Below are 17,804 nucleotides of genomic sequence, written 5' to 3'. Positions count from 1 at the left end.
CAGAGGTAACCAGTGAAGCAGAGAGGGCGAAAGATAATGTTCCTTCAGCGACTGCAAGAGTTATGTCCTATCTGGCTTCTCGGGAACATAACGGCATGTGTGTCCACTCACTGTTTCTTCGCCTTCTCCTTCACAGACATGCAGCCAAACACACATATACACGTGCTTGCAAATACATTCCGTTTTTTTGCAGCTTTGTTGTGTCTCCCTCTCATGTCACACACACACACACCCATGCATACACACTGTCCTGTCTTGTGTAACACAGCCCGAGGATAAGTGGTAAATATAAGGTTGCCTGCGTTGTGCGGTGTAACAATGCTAAGTACACATCACCCATTGTCAAAGACAAAGCACAAGCACACGCAGTGGGCTCAGTGAAGTGCATGCAGATAGACGCAGAGGTCCTACGGCATGTCCTTTACCTCATTCATTAGCTGTGCAGCTCATGGGCGAAGAGCGAAGAAGGGAGAAGGTGACTTTGCGCTGGCAGCATCCCAAACATGCTCTAAGTGCCGGTCACTGCTGTGATCTGTTACAAGATAACGCAGGAATAAACCAACTACTTGGCCCAAACTCTGCTTTAGATCACTTTCACTTCTGTCTGTGCACATAAACATGTCCTGCATTTGTCCAGCCAAGACGTCTAGTTAGAAGTACCATTTAATGAACTGTTGCCCCTCCGATAGGCTTGTTTAATCCTCAAATAAACTAGGCTATGCAATGTGTCATCCAACCCACACATCTAAAGCCAGGGGTGTTTATAGCTTCTGAGTGGCCACACCATTGTTTTATGTTGATAAGGGCACAGGATGTTCAGGCGGTTTCTTCCAGGGTAAAATTGTTTTTGTGAAAAATTCCAAAACAGCTGTTTTCTCCCCTGAGCAGCAAGTCCTCCAACCAAAAAGCACCATATGTATGACTTGTCCCCGTCCGCTCACACATCTCCCGAAATAGTGCCCCTATGGTGGAAGGTGTTGGACCATCATTGCGCAATCAATAATAAACACAGAGTTAAAGTAATGGAAAAGTCTGGTTTCACTATAGTTTGAGAAAGCTTATTAAAAGAAGTAGTTTGTTAGGATTCGAGGAGTTTTATTGTGACGATCACAATAAAGTTAGTTTGAAAGGGGTAGAGATGAAAGAATGAATCAGAATCGTGACTTTTCCCGTCGTAATTTCCACACCCAGTACGAACAGTAATAGCTTGTGTTTTACTCATACTTTGTGCTCATAAATGGGTTTTTTATATACTTCCAATGTATTTTCCTGTGCTTTACAGGAATACTGTAAACTATAAATACCCGGCTTGCACAGAGGGAAGAACAATGTCAATATGTGTGATTATCAAATTTTCTGCTTCACGACGTTCCAAAAATATTGTTGTATACAAGATTTTTAGCTCGATTATCCAATCATTTGATTATTGGTTAGCATAAAGCTCGAGCACATCCAGAATACTGGTAATAATCCCTCTGTGTACGCACTCTAAACATTGTGGGTTTGTTTTAAACTTGTGCGGTCATCCCATGACCTTGTCCGACTTTGGTTCACCAGAGTTGTTGCTTTCCCAGATCTCAACAATTTCAGCAGCTTTGTGAGCAGCAAAAACATTATAAAATAATTGTATTTTATTAATAAATATATACTTTTTTTTCCCCCACCCTCATTCTGCAGCTGCTTCCACTCGGCCTCCTTTAAACCTTGTAGATGACAAACAAACAGAGGTGGATGCAAAGGTTTGAATGCATAATTTATTTCTCACTGACACCGTCAACCATCAACAAATACACACTTTGAAGCCTGGTACTGACATACAGATGCACAACAGAAGCAGTGTTACACAGAGCAGTGTCTAGGGCAACACTGATGAGCTACAAGTGTCTTCACATCATTGCACAGTGACGCTTTCATGCCAGCACAACGTAATAAATCACTGTGGCTGCTGGGATCACTTAGACCATTTCCAAAGCAGTTCCAGTCCTTTCATTGTAATAGTTGTCAGGTGGAACAGCAACATGGACACTTCCGTCCATCTCTGCAATCTCAATATCGATAATTTTAGCAACTTTTGTTGGTTTTATTCAATGTAATGTTTGTAAATGGACACAAAACGCAAAAAAAGGAACAACAATTCATAAAAAATAAATAAATAAACTGTGCTTTGCAGCAATAACTGCCTGACAAATCTGTGGCATTCACTGATCACTTTGGGCAGATATTTAGCTCTCATTGCCTCCCATGTCTTCTCAGAACTTCCCAATGGTCTGCTGTGCTGGTTGAGCAGTGTTCCTGAACTCTTTGGTCCAGCTTCTCCCACTAACAGCTTTCTGGGCTTCGGGTCTCGTGACTGAGCTGGCCAAGCGATCACCAAATGTATTTCGGCAGCTACTTTTTTCCCCATAAAATTGTTATAAAACCAGGAAGAATGCTTGGGGTCAATTTCTTGCTGCAAAGGGAATGACATGCCTCATCAGTACGGATGGTATCTATGCTGATTGAAGATGCCTTGCACATGATGCATGACACCCAATCCGTCATTGCCAGATTATCATTGTCTGTTTCCACCTCCATGCTTCACCAACAGACACATGTTCTTTGCTTGGATCCAAACACCTCAAACTTTGAATCAGTCTACAAGACTTTGTTCCAATCATCTAAATCCACTGTCTTGGCCCACTAAAACTTTTTCTTTTAGGATTTGCCAACCCTAATCTGCCAACCTTTTTTTGGCAATTTTGCCCATGTGGCCATGTGAGCCGTCAGTGCACAAACACTTTAACCATGGGGCCAAATATGAACTCGTGCTATTACTTTAATGGACCTGAATTTATTTTAAGATGTTTTAATACCTGGAGGGATCAACGGCTTTCGGCTTGCCCCTTCAGGGGTCGTCTTTAATGTGGCATGAGTTTTACGCCGGATGCTCGTACTGCCCCAACCCTCCCATTTTACCCGGGCTCGGGTCTGGCACCAAGGTCGCCCTTGATGGCTGGGCGGGGCCACACTTGGTCTTCTGCATCCCAACCCAATGCTGTACCCATTGAGCCACCAGGCCCCCATCTTAACACCTGGGAGTGTCATGCATGATCAAATCAGGAGCATCCACATTTGAATTTTTCGATAAACTGATCAGTAGGATCCCACACATTTGTCAGGCAGTTGTGCTCGAAGTACTCGTATGCAAATTTGTGACCCTTTTACAACCATTTGATTGAAGATACCAACAAAAGATAATAGAAATACAAGGTGTGTAGGTGTTTCCAAAATTTTCTTGGCGGTATAATACCGCACACATCGAAACTCACTTATTTGGACGATACTATCAATGACTATTTGTTTGCAAAAGACATCATTAAAGGATTAATGGTTTAAAAGTCAAACTGAAGGCAACAAAGATGACTTAGAACCTGAAAGTGAGCTGTGACCGGTTTCATAGTCGGACCTATGCTTTCTTTGTGTGCAGTATTCAGCGCTCATTTAGAGAAGCTGCCACTGAGCTTTGGGATTTTAGGTCACTTCGTGTTGGATTTAAGGTAAAAACAAGCTTCCAATTGGGAAAGGAAAAACATTCCAATCAATAGAATGTCAGATTAAATATACACAAGTAAAACATTTGTCACATATTTCATTTTCCCCCCAATTCTCAATTCTAATCACAACTTAAGAAAATATTCAAAATATGGCAGCTGAGGCAAATTAAACTGTTAAAAGCAATCAGTGCTGCGTTGAATGCTGCCAGATGCCCTTACAGCTCCTGCCAGGCTCATCTAACCACTGGGGATGGACGTCCAGTAAAAAACAAAATATAAAACAAAATAAAAAAAATCTTAATTTTCTCAATACAGTTTTGATATTACACGGAAATATTTCTTAATTTGTGTCCCTAATATGACAAACAGTTTTAGCAGCCAGCGTTCTCGCTTGAGTCAAGGAGAAATGAACAAACGTTGCCATATCCGAGAAAATTAAGGTTAAATGGGAAAACTTGTGGCCAACGTGTGATGAAGACAAATGATAGCAAATTAAAATGTCAGTGTATCTCATACATTTTGGAAATTTGGGATAATTTAACTCAGAAGGTTTCTATTTAAAGCAGGAACGTAAACATTATCACGTACTTTAAAAATCATTGACTACTTCAGAATGCAGTCGCATTCTAATTCCTTTCATCATTGGCCTGTGATACTGTTTCCTGCTTCACGGTGCTCTCGACATTTTGCAGTTTATAAGTCTGACTTTCAAACCGAGCCGGATGCACTAAAATGCTTTGGTGTAGGTTTTGGAGTTTGTGATCTAAGTTGACTGATTATTTTGCTGTTAAAATTGAAAGAATAAAACATGGCTCACATCGAAGAAGAAACACACTCCTCTAAGCCTTCTTGCTATCACAGTTTATGAGCTGAGGTACTTTATAAGGCTTCATTATTTCCTTCAAAACACCAATGAAACAGTAAATACATTTCCAACAAGCATTATGACTGTTTTATAACAGTGGTCTACAATTTTTCACTTTTCTTTTCCAAAGTGGCACATTTAAGTCTAAACCCTCCGTTTGTCCAGGTGGGTGTCCATGCATGTATGAATGTAGAGGTGTCCCAGTACAAACCACCATGCATAGGCCGGTCTGTTTAAATAATCCCACTTAAATATTCAAGAATGTCTTCATAGGCATGAGTGGCTCCTGGCACATGGGAAATTGTTATTAGATTGTTATTAGAGACACCATACACAGGACTGTAAGAGCCAGCTGGTCTGTGGTTCTGCTCTAATACTTTATGTAGACTGAAATATCTCAGCACCCCACCGGATGGAATAATGTGAAATTTGGAACAGACATTCACTGTCCACTGAGGCTGAGTCCTAAAGACTTTGGTGAATTGCAGACTTTTCATACAGAGCCACCAACAGTTCTGGTGCAATGAATGCATGAACTGCACGAACATACCTTAAAATCTTAAGGCGCTTGTCAGGCTCAGCTGTTCTCTGGTGTCGACAGTATTAATGCATGTTAACATGCTAAGATTAGCATGCAGTTTAGCTGGGCAGCTGACGAACTGCAGCTTGTGACGAAACGTGGTGAAAGTTGAACCAAATCAGCAGCACAGAGCTGAGCCTGACAAGCACTCGGTCTGATGCGTCTGTCTTCTCCTTACTTCACCAAACCAAATGCGTTTGTCGTGTGTTAGTCTTTCAGCTTTACGGGGACTACTTGTCTGGCTTCGGAGTGTATGCTCCCCCTGTATCACTCCCCTTCTGGCTTTCTGTGTGCCCCCAGCATGTTCAGCCACAAGTGAGCATCTGATTTCAGCCTGTCGGTGCAGATGACATCAGATGTGTAAGGAGCTTCAACAGCTTTGCACAGTTTGGACCTGTTACCGTACGCTGCAGGAAGAAGTCACTTCCTAACACTGAGGATAGTCATCTGTAGACACTCTTCCTTCAGAGCCACAAGTTCTGTTTTGTAGCTGTTTGTCTTGCCTCCATCAGCATAAACACAAGGCTGCTTCTTTGTTGACAGCGGCGTTTCCATGGTCACCGAACCAGTGTTGAGTATGTCAGCATGTGACGGCGAGGAAGAGGAGCCCCTTTGGCAGACTAAAGACATTAAAGCCGAGAGGGCTCGGCTAACATCGTTCCTGGCTCCCTCGTTTACAAAACAGTACAAAATGGGGTCGGCAACACAGTTGAGGCTGGTCAGCGCCAACGATACATGGTAGGCCGCAAACAGGCTCTCCTCTGAGCCACAGTCACATGGCTTCCGTAGAAACATGACACTCCGCACCAGAAGTAGGATATGGTATGGTCCAAAGCAGAGCAACACGATCAAGATCAAGCTCAATGCCAGCCGCTGAATTTTGGCCTTCTCCTGGCGCTCCGTCGAGACGTTGCAGCGCACTGCGACCAGGATCCCGCGGTAGGCCACCAGCATAGCTGTCCATGGAACGAGGAAGCCCAGAAATGCCCGGTAGAGATTCATCCCTGCCACCCAGTCCTGCATGGGATACTTTTCAAAGCAGAAGGTGTGGTTGAAGCGATCCTGGAAGAGCTCATCGTGGAAGAGAGGAGCAGAGTTGGCCACGATCTCAATGATCCACACCATCGAGCTGACCAGGACAGCTGCAGGAAGTTCAGAAGAGGAGAAGAGCGAAATACCAAATAAATCATTTCCCCCCAAAAGTTACTAAACAGCAACTGTTTTTGACCAAAATGGTGTTCAGTCAACACAGCTCTTTCTCCAATAGTAATTCAGAGTCCGAGGTGGCATCTTTGAGTAAAGGGTCTTTTTCGCTAGAAAAGTTAGTCTGGGGTCCTAAAAACTAGCTCAAGGCGTGCATTATTATATATTTCATTAAAAATAATGACTTGAGCAGACATCCTCATTTAAGTAGTTATTTATAAAAACGTCTTTTGACATGGAAGTGATCTTATCTCTACGAAAACTGAGCTTCCTGTTATGTCAGATTTGGCAGATCTAAAAATGCACATCCCCTCAAGGTTTGGCAGTAGCACAGTTTTGGGAATTAATCATGCAATGAGACATGTTAATCATGTAAAAACAGGATGGGACCCATTGCATTGTTGGAGGTTTTTTCTTTCTGTAAATAAAGAAATTTTCTCCTGTATTTTCATCCATCAGAGGTGTTACACACATGGTCACAACAACTTGTCTTCATGTGCGTTTCACAAATCATCAGCCCATCTTTAACTCTCCGTACCTGTTTTGATTCGCCGAACCTTGGCAAAGCGCAGGGGGAATGCCACAGCCAGGTACCTGTCTAGCGATATGCAGCAGAGGAAGGCGATGCTGACATAAATGTTAGTGTAGAAGATGAAGCCAAACAGCTTGCAGCTCTCCTGACCGTGGATCCAGTCATCGTGCTGCAGGAAGTAGTCGATCCAGAGAGGAAGAGTGGTGATGTAGAGGAGGTCAGCCACGGACAGGTTCATCAGGTAGATGCCGAGCTCATTGCGCTGGCGCACCTGAATGAGCGGGGATGCGATAAAGAGTCAGGAACGTGCACTGATAGAGGTAAGAGAATGAAGCAAACAGTTTTTATGCAAACTTTTAAAATGCGAGCAAAAGTCAAATGCAAATGTTGTTTGTATTTGCATCAGCTTAATTTGACTTCCTGTGTCCTGAATTTATAAATATGGAACAAACGCAAAGTGTTGAATAGGTCACAATGATGGGCCATTGTCCTGTGTTTCACAAAGATAAACTTGTTCTATACCATAAAAAAAATAAAATAAAATCCACCAAGTCCTAGGACTGGGAACGAGAGACAGGCGGGGGATGGATAGATATTTAGGAGGCTGCAGTTCAATGAAGCTTTTCTAATTTGATTAGTCTGTACGAAGCTACTAGGAGACAGCTCTGTTTCCCATGCAGTACTTATATTAACAGTACAATGTTAAATATTTGGGCAGAACCGCCCTGGTAAATAAACACCACGCCAAGTACTGAATGAACGCTCTGGATTTGGATTCAGTTCAGGTATTATGATTAAAGAGGCCGAACACTGACGGGGTACCTGCTAACGGCGGCGCCCATAATGCACCTTAGTGGAAGTTTAAAATGTGATGTGATGCTGAGGCAGAAGCCAAACAGTAATCTGATGTTGAAATGTCCGTTCGCTTTTTATGACGTTTGTGCACCACTCGCATGAATGAAAAGTTAATAACAGTTCTTCCTGCTGCTGCCAAAGCAAACTGACATTCTGTGGGAAAAACTGGAAATGTTTGATGGCGTATGGGAAAATATTCCTGATGCTCTGTTGTCCGTGCAGTCGTGGAGTACGTCTTGTATGACCTACTGTACCTCCAACTGTGGGTTAGTGTGGGTGTTAGCTACGGAAATGATTTTATTCATTTTGCATCTTTTGTGGTCATTTGGTGTATTTTAACCGAGCTGTTGCAACCAGGAGCAGTAGCTTCTGAGCAGTAACTTCTTGTTCCTTAATCCATCCATGACGGCAGTTTTGTAGTTAGTGGGTGTGTGTGGGTGTGAGTGTGTGTGTGTGTGTGTGTGTGTCCCTTACCTGCAGGTAAGCCGCCCACAGGGCCATGCAGTTGGTGGGCAGCCCCAGAATGATGACTATGATGTAGAGCGTGGGCTGGAAGAACTGGTCCACCTTACTGTCCACCTCACAGAATGTAATGTTGCACATTGTCCTATAGCTCGTAACTCGTGTTTGTGCACGCGCGTGTGTGTGTGTGTGTGTGTGTGTGTGTGTGTGTGTGCTCAGGCCTTTGTCCAGCTACACCCAGCTCTGTGTGTCTCCTTGTAGTTTCACTACCCAGCTCCACATTCTGACTCTGGTGTCCTGTGTGGCTACCACATGGCTGTCCAATGTGGAGCAACAGAAGAAAACACAACTCTTACTCATAAGGAATTTCATTGTTCCTGTTCCTTATAACACTGTCCTTCCTGCCCGGGGGCCTTGCTGTGCCATAATCCTTTCCACGCTACAAAGCCGGCCCCCCCTCTCCTCTAGTATTGAGAAAAAGAGGAGAAGAAAGGATGTATCGGGGGATAAATGGTGGTGAAATGGAAGCTGCCTTATCGATGCTGCGCCAGGTCTCCTGCGCCTGAACAGCACCTCATCAATCTTTTAGAGATCAGAGGTCTACTGTGAGAAGGAGAGGCTAAACATCACCGTGTGTGTGTGTGTGTGTGTGTGTGTGTGTGCGCCTCAAGGTCCTGATGACACACACAACTCCTCAGTTACGCCTGCACTAAAACATTGGAAGGACTTTACAGAAGGGACGTCCATTTACCCTGAACTCCTGAACATCTGCAAAAGAAACAGAAAGAGAGTTTTAAATTAGGACATTTCACAATTAAATGTCCTACAAATCAAATTAACAACAATATGTTTTCTTGGATTTATTACATGCTGTACAAAAAGTACTTATATTTATAAAATAGGTTTTTATAACCATTATTTTTAGTCCTTTTTTTTTCTATGACCTACTTCCAGCTCTTCATTCCCAACAAATGGAAATACATTTCTGCAGATGTCTCGTGGATTCATTTGTCACTAAATTTAGGTTAAAACTAAACATCTTCATGCAGTTATTTACATTCTACAATGCTGAAAAAGAAACAGAAAATCCATCAAGACTGCATTGCCTGTTCGGTTTGTCCGTGTTCTTACACAAAAGCCATAAACGGTTATATTTCCTGTATTTACTTACTTACTGCACCTAATTTGCATTTACACATTGACTCAGAGCTGTAGGAATTTGGTTTGGGTATTTGAAGTGAATGCAGTCTTTACTGCAGCTCAAACAAACCACTTGTGCACTTTCTTATGCACTTAATACGTTGGATTCTCCTGAAAAGACAAAGCGTAGTAGATGCATCGACACAGACATAAAAGCAAGAGGCACAGGAAGGAAGTGTTCGTGCCGGGATTACAGTGAAGCCGGAGTCAATCCAGGGGACACCATACCAAGAGACCGTGCAGGACATATGATCAGCATTACATAAGCCTGCGTATGAACTCAACCTCAATGTACACAGGCTGTGGAAAGTGGGAGCTTGAATGGAAGCTCAGTTTCTTTTTCACTTGGCGACTTCTCACTTTTCACCCTTAGGTCGGCCTCTGTTCATGCATCATGTTCTTTCACCCTGTGGCGAATGAACAAGATATCAATCAAATATCAACCTGAAGGGGAAAACAGAGTCAGGTGTTTCAGCCAATGACAATCACGACTCTGGAAGCCTCCGCCCTATTTAAAGAAGAGAAATCTTTGACCTTGACAACCCAGCTTTAAACAAGTTGCAACGTGTGAAATAGTCCCAGAGCTCAGCCCACGTTAACATCTAGCAAAATTAAATTTCTGTCTTTGAAGTGGTTAATATCAATGTCCATGAGTCTCTCCATCAACAACAATTGTGGGCATTGCGGAGAAACGAGGAAGAAGCAACGACTCTCCAAAAAACAGCATTTCTTCCTGTCTCACGACCACGTGGATAAACCAGAAGGCTGTTGGAAGAATGTTCGGAGGAAGGATGACACCTTGTTTGGTGTTGACCTAAGGTCCTGTTTCACTACCTCTGGACCTGCAAGACCTGCCATTAGTGGTAGATCTTTGAATCCTGAGTTGTTCAAATAATGTTTCCGGGAAACTGTCAAGGTGTCCAGCAGTAAAATGAAGCTCAAGAGAGGGTCCTGCATGAGGATAATTACCCTAAAGCAGGAGAATCCACGATCTTAATCCTGCAGAAATGCTGTGAAGGACCTGAAGGAGCCACTACCAACATCTCTGCTAAGGAACACTGTGTTTCAGGTAAAACTTATCTCGTCAAATAAGTTTTTATTGGGGGAAACAGCCATGTTGATGAGCTAAAGCATCACCTGCAGTATACAGAGATAATGTTAAAAGTTTAATGGTTAAATGGTTTATGAAGGTCTCACTATGGGTAGTTACTACAATCGGTTAATTAACGGCATGTTGGCGGTGTTTAAACTACACCCATGGTTCCACAGCTGGAGTCAAACTGTCCTTCCAGTTCTTTGAATGTGTTTTTCTATCGTTAGAATTTCACATCCAAACAAATGAACAGTGTCTCAGCTGACTCATAAGAGCCTAATAAACCTTTTTGTTTTTAGCCTTTTAGGGACAAACGTTGCTCCTTCTCTCAGACCCTTTATGACAGTTATTTGTGCTTGGAGCATGTGGCTCAATCCTTCACAGGGAACTTCCAGCAGCCCTGGTGGAACTACTACTGTCTCATCATTAACAGAGACTGCAAGATCATTTTGTCCAGTTGACATTTCACTTTGCATGACAATTAAGACAAATGTCAAAAGTCTTATCGATTAGTGTCACGATAACTGGTGGAAAACAGTGCAGAGGAAACTTCAACCTGCATTTATGAAGATTCTCATTCAGTTGTAAAGGACAAAACAAGTCATGGAGAAAAGGAAAGTGAACCAGACGGTAAAAACAAGGTGAGCTGAGGGTTTGAAAATCCAATAAAATACAGTACTTAGCGACTTTCCGCCTTTTGAGAATATTTTCAAAAAACTTCCCATTCCAATCTCTGTGTGAAGCTGGAGATGCAGGAATAACTCAGTTTCTTCAGCTCAGTTTCTTCTTCGGTAACAAAACAGGCTCAAAACAGACTCGGAACAGTCGAAACTGAATCGAAACAGGTTGACAACCTAACAAAGAGAACGCGAAAATAAAAATACTAATTAAAATTATATTACAGCCAACCAACATTATGGGCCATTTAATCCCACACTAATGTGACAGGTTCAGCATAAGCACCCTGTACAATTCACTCCACATGCACATGGCTAATTAGCAAACCATCTTCAGGTTTTACACTACATGTCATACAAATAGTGATATCACAAACCCAAAATAGCTACGTAACAAAATGAGCATACCCGTAGTTTACACAACAAGATTTCTTAACCTACCAGTGGAATCCCCACAACCCCACTGATGAAGCGTCCCCTTCTTATTCCGGGTGAGTTAAAAGAGTAAAACAGGGACTTTTCAACACTTTCAGATTAAATTCAACCTACAACTCTTATCTCACGGTCTACAGCTGCACTCTGCTGCAGCCGGATCACCTATAGTGCACATATGTTTGTTTTACGCTTCCCCGGAAACCGTCCTTACGTAGTCATGTCCCCTCCCTATTAACCTCACTTAGCACCCGCTGCTTCTCTTCTCAATTACTATTATTAATATATTTCCCGCATTGTCTTGTAATTTTGTGCTTTATTTATCCCATTTTAAGTTAAAATGACTTCCTTCCAAGTTCAACCTAACACCTCCCACTTGAGCTCCTGGTTATTTAACCCAAGAAGATCACACCCTGTTATGGCTCTTCTACAGGAAGTGTCTCTATAAACAATTGTGGCAGGAATCTCGGTAATGTTCTTGGCAGTCTTGATGTCTTTCCTTGTGGACTCCTTATGCGCTGGTTTCAAAGCTGAGACTGGGTAACTTGGGAATATCCAGACATACACGTCTCTCACAATGTCCTTCTTATCAGTTAGTTGGTACTGACCCCTCGAAGCATTTTGATCAGCAAGCCAGAGGACATTTCCCACAGCAACATTCAGTTCCCTAGTGTGACACTTGTTCCTGACAACTGGCTCCACTTGACCCAAAACTTACTCACCACGACTTGGATGACTACCCTTACAAAATATTGTTAATCTTTGAATTGGAAATCCCCTGGGTCTCCCTGAGTCCCAGCTCGCCCTAATAAAAGTGAATTGTGACTAATGTATTCCACGCAGTGTCTTCAACTTTGTGTCCTAGCAGCTGTGGGCCTCTCATTGGCCAGATTGGCTGCAATGTACAGAAATGTCTCAAATTCAGGCCATGTGGAAGCACTATGACTGGCCAGGTTGTCCAGAGAAACCTGTGGAGGTGCACTTCAAGTACATCTGGACCCTTTAAGAGCAGATCATTCATGCTCACTTCTTTGAACCTTTGGCTACTGGTCAACACTGAGTGGGGTTTGGCTGACACACCATTCTTGCCCTGTCCAGTTTTTAATCATCTCTTTTGTGAACGTCTTTGCTGCTCCCCACTCTAACACCTATTGCACCTGCTCTGTATAGGCAGCATATCATTGTGGCTCTCTCTGCAGCTGTCTTTCAGTTCTCCAAATGTGGCCTCTACTCAACTCCTATTGTTGGGAAGAGAGGTTGGGTCCTCTATCCAAGGATATCTTGCATCCCAGTGAGGACACATGCGGTGAACATCTTCTGTGACATAAGTCGATCCACCTTTTATGACTTCTAGCTCTCTCTCCTCTGCTAGAGTCATCTCCTTCCCACCTGGTTGGCAGTTACCACGGCGACTCTGTCTGATATGCGGAGCTGCTCAAGTCTCTCAAATATGTTCTCCTGTTATGTCAGGAATTTCAGAAGAGCATCGAAATGGTTGTCAGACGTGACACCATTGCTGGGATCAAGCACGAATACAAGCCCGTCTTTCTTAACAAATTCTGGTAGCTTATTTATAATGATTTGGATTTTTGGATTGTTTCCAAGATCCGTGAGGTCTGTATGAGCCTTCTCCACAGTCTGGATTAGATCGATTACCGTCCTAGGTTGATTTCCCTTTACAGGAGCAAACCTTTCCAGGTCTTCTATTATTTCCGTAGCAATTGTGGTCTGTACTATATACGATAGCTGAACTATAGGTTGATAGGTCTCAATTCCTTGTTGATCTTTTCATCCACACTGTCGAAGAGTTGAACCTTTCATTCACGGTCACCACAGAGCAACCTGCACTTTCTCACTAGATAAAACAGCAGGGACACTTGTAGGTGACAAAAGCCACTGCCTGTCCACCTTATCACATCATAAACTCTGCTCTCAGTGTGAGCGCAGGCCTTGGCTTTATGCTCAAATCAGACCGTGGTGGTTTTTCGGTAAAGTGGTTAATGCAAGACAAAGAAAGCCCCATAAATGTACAGTATGATCAGCTCTAGGCCACACTATCCGTCCTTTTATATCTAAGCAGTAAAAATCACAGTATCACAGCACGTAGCAACATCATGTGGTGTGTGGACAAAGATAACAAACAGAAATGTTGTGTCTGTGCAACTGCAAGAGAGGTTTCTTTACACTGCCACAGCTGACAGGCTCCTCAGTCATCAGACATTCATCCTGTGTGTGTTGTTCACCTGTTGCACACAGCTGCAGAGTGTGGTAACTATACACACTTACACAGGTTTGGACACGTGAACTGAAGTGCCCTCCTGCATGTCGTGAATCCACAAAAACTATTATTAGTTTCTCATCGATTTGGGGTTTTTTTTTTTTTGCACTGCACAGCAGAGTTTTTACCACCGGATCCTGCTTTGTTTATTCTGCACGAACTTGTGGAAACAGACGGCGGCGAGCGGAACGCAAACAATAACCACAAGCAAATCGTATTTTATATTTATATTTTTGAATGAGATATTTAGTCAGGAAGCAAACAATAACAAAAGCACTAAACAGGAAGTTTTCACGTTAAAGGTAGATATTTGCCTTCTTTTCGCAGGTTTTCTTTCTTTCCTTAAGTCACAATGTTCATGTATTTCCGTCAAATTATAACCAAAGGGTTGTGTTACGTCAAGTTCCAGTTCTGCAGGTTTGTGAAAAAGGTCCACGAGGTTTAGAAGTAATTAGGAATTAGGTGTGTGTGTGTGCCTGTGTGTGTGTGTGTGTGTGTGCCTGTGTGTGTATGACCTAATCTCCTTTGGCAGCAGATCAGACACCTCTGTGTGACACTGGACAGCAGAGAACAGGTTGACATAGGCATCCATTGTACATATAAACACACACAGGTCTCACTACACTTTTGAGGACACCCCATGACAAAATGCATTTCCAGCCTCTTGGTAAATGGCCACTTATACAGCGCTTTTATCCAAAGTGCTTTACAATGTTGCTTCTCATTCACCCTGTCTCACACACACACACACACGCACTCACACACACGCCGATGGCGGTGGCTGCCATGCAATGTGCTCACCTGACCCACCGGGAGCAACTTGGGGTTCAGTGTCTTGCCCAAGTACACTCTGACACATAGCCAGGACCGGGAATCAAACCACCGACCCTTGGACGCCTTGGTCCGTGGATGCCTTAGAAACTGAGCTACAGCTGCCCCTCTTACTCAGACCACCTTCACCATCACAATTAAAAACAAAACTTCCTCACACACTCCTCTGGAGTCATAGAGCCACAACTAACCACAAAGAATATAATGGGGGATTTTAGATGCCTAACATCTATAAGCCAAACGGTCGAAAGTGCTGTATTTTGTGAGTACATCAGAGTAATTGTAATTAGTATAAACTGCATGTTAGGTTGAGAAATCTTCCTTTAATATCTATGATTTTGCAAGGTCACTGATAAAGGCATTCAGCTTCTCTGTGGGGTGTGTGTGGGGTAATTTGCACAAGAAACATGAGTTTCACGCCATTAAGGAATAATGTGGATCGAAGCAGGAAGTTATTAGTAAACTGTGATGGACATTCACAATGAACATTTTGGCCTTAATTTGACCTTTTCTCTTTTGGTTCGAGTGCACGTGTGTCTTGCCTAATGTCACCTGTGCTCAGTGATGGACTGGTCAAACTTTATTTAGCCCTTCTCAGACTCTTTTCCGAGTCTAGATTTGGTCATAACATACAGCTCTTTGAGAACTGTCCTCCACACTTTGCCAATGTTGCCCATGAGAAATGTTTCCTCTGTAAGCTGCCTGTTGTTGTGGTCTGTTTTAAAAGTAGCTTCAAGTGCCTTGACTTGTCGGAGCTGATGTCGTAAATTTTGGGTAGCGAGACCCACAGATGTCGTAAAGGAGAGAAACTTCACATCACTGGGAAAAATACAACGGATAAAAGAACCGAGTTGATCTGCTTTATGTTACCATGAAATATGAATATGTATGATTTGGTTTAAGGGGTAAAAGTAAACATAGGCAGAGCAATGTTAACCTGTGTGTGTGTGTGTGTGTGTGTGTGTGTGTGTGTGTTCATGCTTTGGCAGTGAAAGCACCTCTGTTTGCCAAACATTCCTGTTGACAGTCAAACAGTGCATGCAGGAAGACAGTAATGCTCCTCTATGAAACATGTCAACACACCTCTTCACAAAACAAGTCGGTCACTTCCAGGATGCACAAACCCTACACACACACACACACACAAAACCACACACACATACAATCCAGTATCCTCCATGACCTCATTTAAATCCCAAAACTTTGCTGAACCAAACCAAAACAATGTTGAAGCTCCAGCAGGTTACAGGGAGGATTACCGCCGGCTTCCTGCCTGTGGAGTGCGTTTCAATTTTGTGGCCACATACAGCAGACTATGGAGTCACAGGGGAGTTTAAAGGAATGTTAAGCTCATTAAAATGCAGCACATCTGTTTTCCCAATATAAGAACGGTTGTCGTAATTGACCTTGAGCGGTTAAGTTCAGGGGAGTTTGGGATATTTGAAAGCTGGTGGCTAAATGATTAATGTTATTATTTTAGCCTTGTGACCAAACCATTAACTGTGTCAGTGACATTTAAGGGTCAAACCCCCGTGTAACATCAGTCCCACATTTCATATTCTAAAACACAGACTACAGGATTTGGTGGTCTTGGATTTGGTTTAGTCACAGAGTCACACAACTTTTTGGCAGCAAAAGGAAAGAATTCCCTCAGTTTGTTGTTAAAGGCAGTGATGAGCCGCTAATTTGCCAATTCCATCTGTTTTCATGTCTTTCATGTCGCTATAAGAACTGGGGCTACAGTCAAGTGGTCGCTGTACAGCAGGACAGCTGATGTCATTATGGAGGGGTCATACTGGAGCCGCGCCATCCCCCTTCAGGTCGGCCCACCCGTTTTCCAGTGTTCATGACCTTCTATTCCCAACATTATCGTGTCTGTGAAATGCACTGTGGGACCGCTCTGGGGATCTGATCCAAACTTAGTGACGTCTGACGTCTCTAAGAAATTCTGTCAGAAATGCTAACCCTAACCCGACAATGGGTTCAAGCTCATGCGTTGCGATTGTGAGAAAGCCGAGGCCTGTAGACAGGCGGTGCCATGCCGACTGGTTCTGCCTGCAACCAAAGAGGAGGACAGTAGTGCAGAACCTTCACTTCCTTAATGGTGCAGGGTTTGTAGTGCTCCCCTCCCAACAAATAAACACATTAATGACGTAAACAGTAAAGGATCTGAACAACTTTCCCCAACAAACTCAATGCGCCTTATCTTCTGTTTCATCCAACACACTCCATCCATCACCCTATAAGTACTTTGTGTTTGTGTTTCGCTTGAGTAGTTTCATTGGAAGTAGCAAGCCTCACAACTTTAGCACTTCATGATTTATTCAACTGGTGACATGTGCTATCCACAAACGATGCTGGTTTGGAGTGCTCTGGATGGTGCATGGCTGCAGCTTCACAGAGGTTCTGGGGCTAGATGGTACTTTGGTATTACAGCAAATGGTCGGGGCTTGTGCATTTGAAAATCAGTTTCAAGTGTCAAATATGTATGCAGGTATTTTTAAAGTATAAAACACATAAGAGCATAAAAAGAGCACATTTAATAAAGGTTAAAATATGACTAATCAGCACCCTGACAGGAGTTGTAGGGGTTGGGGTCTACAGCTGATAGCAGCATTCCAGGGATCAGCAAACTGTGATAAACTGTGTGCTCTGACACGTGTTGATAACACCCAGATCAAAATGTTTCCCAGTGTGAAATGTGAAGATACATAGAAATGTTAAGAAACTGTCATCATCATGAAAATACTACAGTACACAGTCGACCACAGACAATCAGCATCCACCCCACAGAGCGGGCTTGTGTTTACATACTCTCAATTTGTTCGATGGCGGCTCGATGAGACCATCTGGGTCAGGGGATAGACATGGAATCTCAATCCATCTGTTGTTCTGGATGAATGGAAGCAAATGTGTTAATAATGAGGTGCACGTGGAGGCAGGAGCAGCAGCACTGGCCATGCGCGCTGCATGAAGGCTGAACTAACATTCAGACTTCAGGCATCGGGTTCGCATAGTGATGCTAGGTGCAGGTTGAGTTAGGACGTCGGTCATACTCCCGAACAACAATGACAAACTAACAATGAGTTTGCTAAAGAAAATAGGAGCAACACGAACCTGAGTGTAGGTCACATGTGCTGCTTAGTTTTTGCAGCAACGGAGAGTGATGACAAACTAGAAAACCTACGTCCTGAATGAAATTCATCATTTAAACCTAAACACTCAGGCTGTTTGTTCCTGTTCTCTCAGAGAAACCACAGGAG

At 43.1% G+C, this 17,804-nt stretch overlaps 1 protein-coding gene across 3 annotated transcripts in view; it reads right to left on the bottom strand.

The window, feature by feature from the left end:
• Positions 1–1,736: 1,736 nt before the first annotated feature.
• gpr4 (G protein-coupled receptor 4) overlaps positions 1,737–17,804 on the bottom strand; it is a 42,431-nt gene continuing 26,363 nt past the window's right edge. For all 3 annotated transcript variants that reach the window (XM_067507983.1, XM_067507984.1, XM_067507985.1), the window contains exons 2-4: positions 8,043–8,798; positions 6,720–6,984; positions 1,737–6,120 (exon numbers count right to left, since the gene is read on the bottom strand). In XM_067507983.1, the coding sequence (XP_067364084.1) occupies positions 5,399–6,120; positions 6,720–6,984; positions 8,043–8,171 (1,116 nt within the window). In that variant the 5' untranslated portion in view covers positions 8,172–8,798 and the 3' untranslated portion in view covers positions 1,737–5,398. The remainder of the gene's footprint in view (positions 6,121–6,719; positions 6,985–8,042; positions 8,799–17,804) is intronic.

The sequence above is a fragment of the Channa argus genome, chromosome 6 (assembly GCF_033026475.1).
Source record: "Channa argus isolate prfri chromosome 6, Channa argus male v1.0, whole genome shotgun sequence".
NCBI classification, from domain to species: domain Eukaryota; kingdom Metazoa; phylum Chordata; class Actinopteri; order Anabantiformes; family Channidae; genus Channa; species Channa argus.
This window is presented reverse-complemented; position numbering and strand designations above follow the sequence as displayed.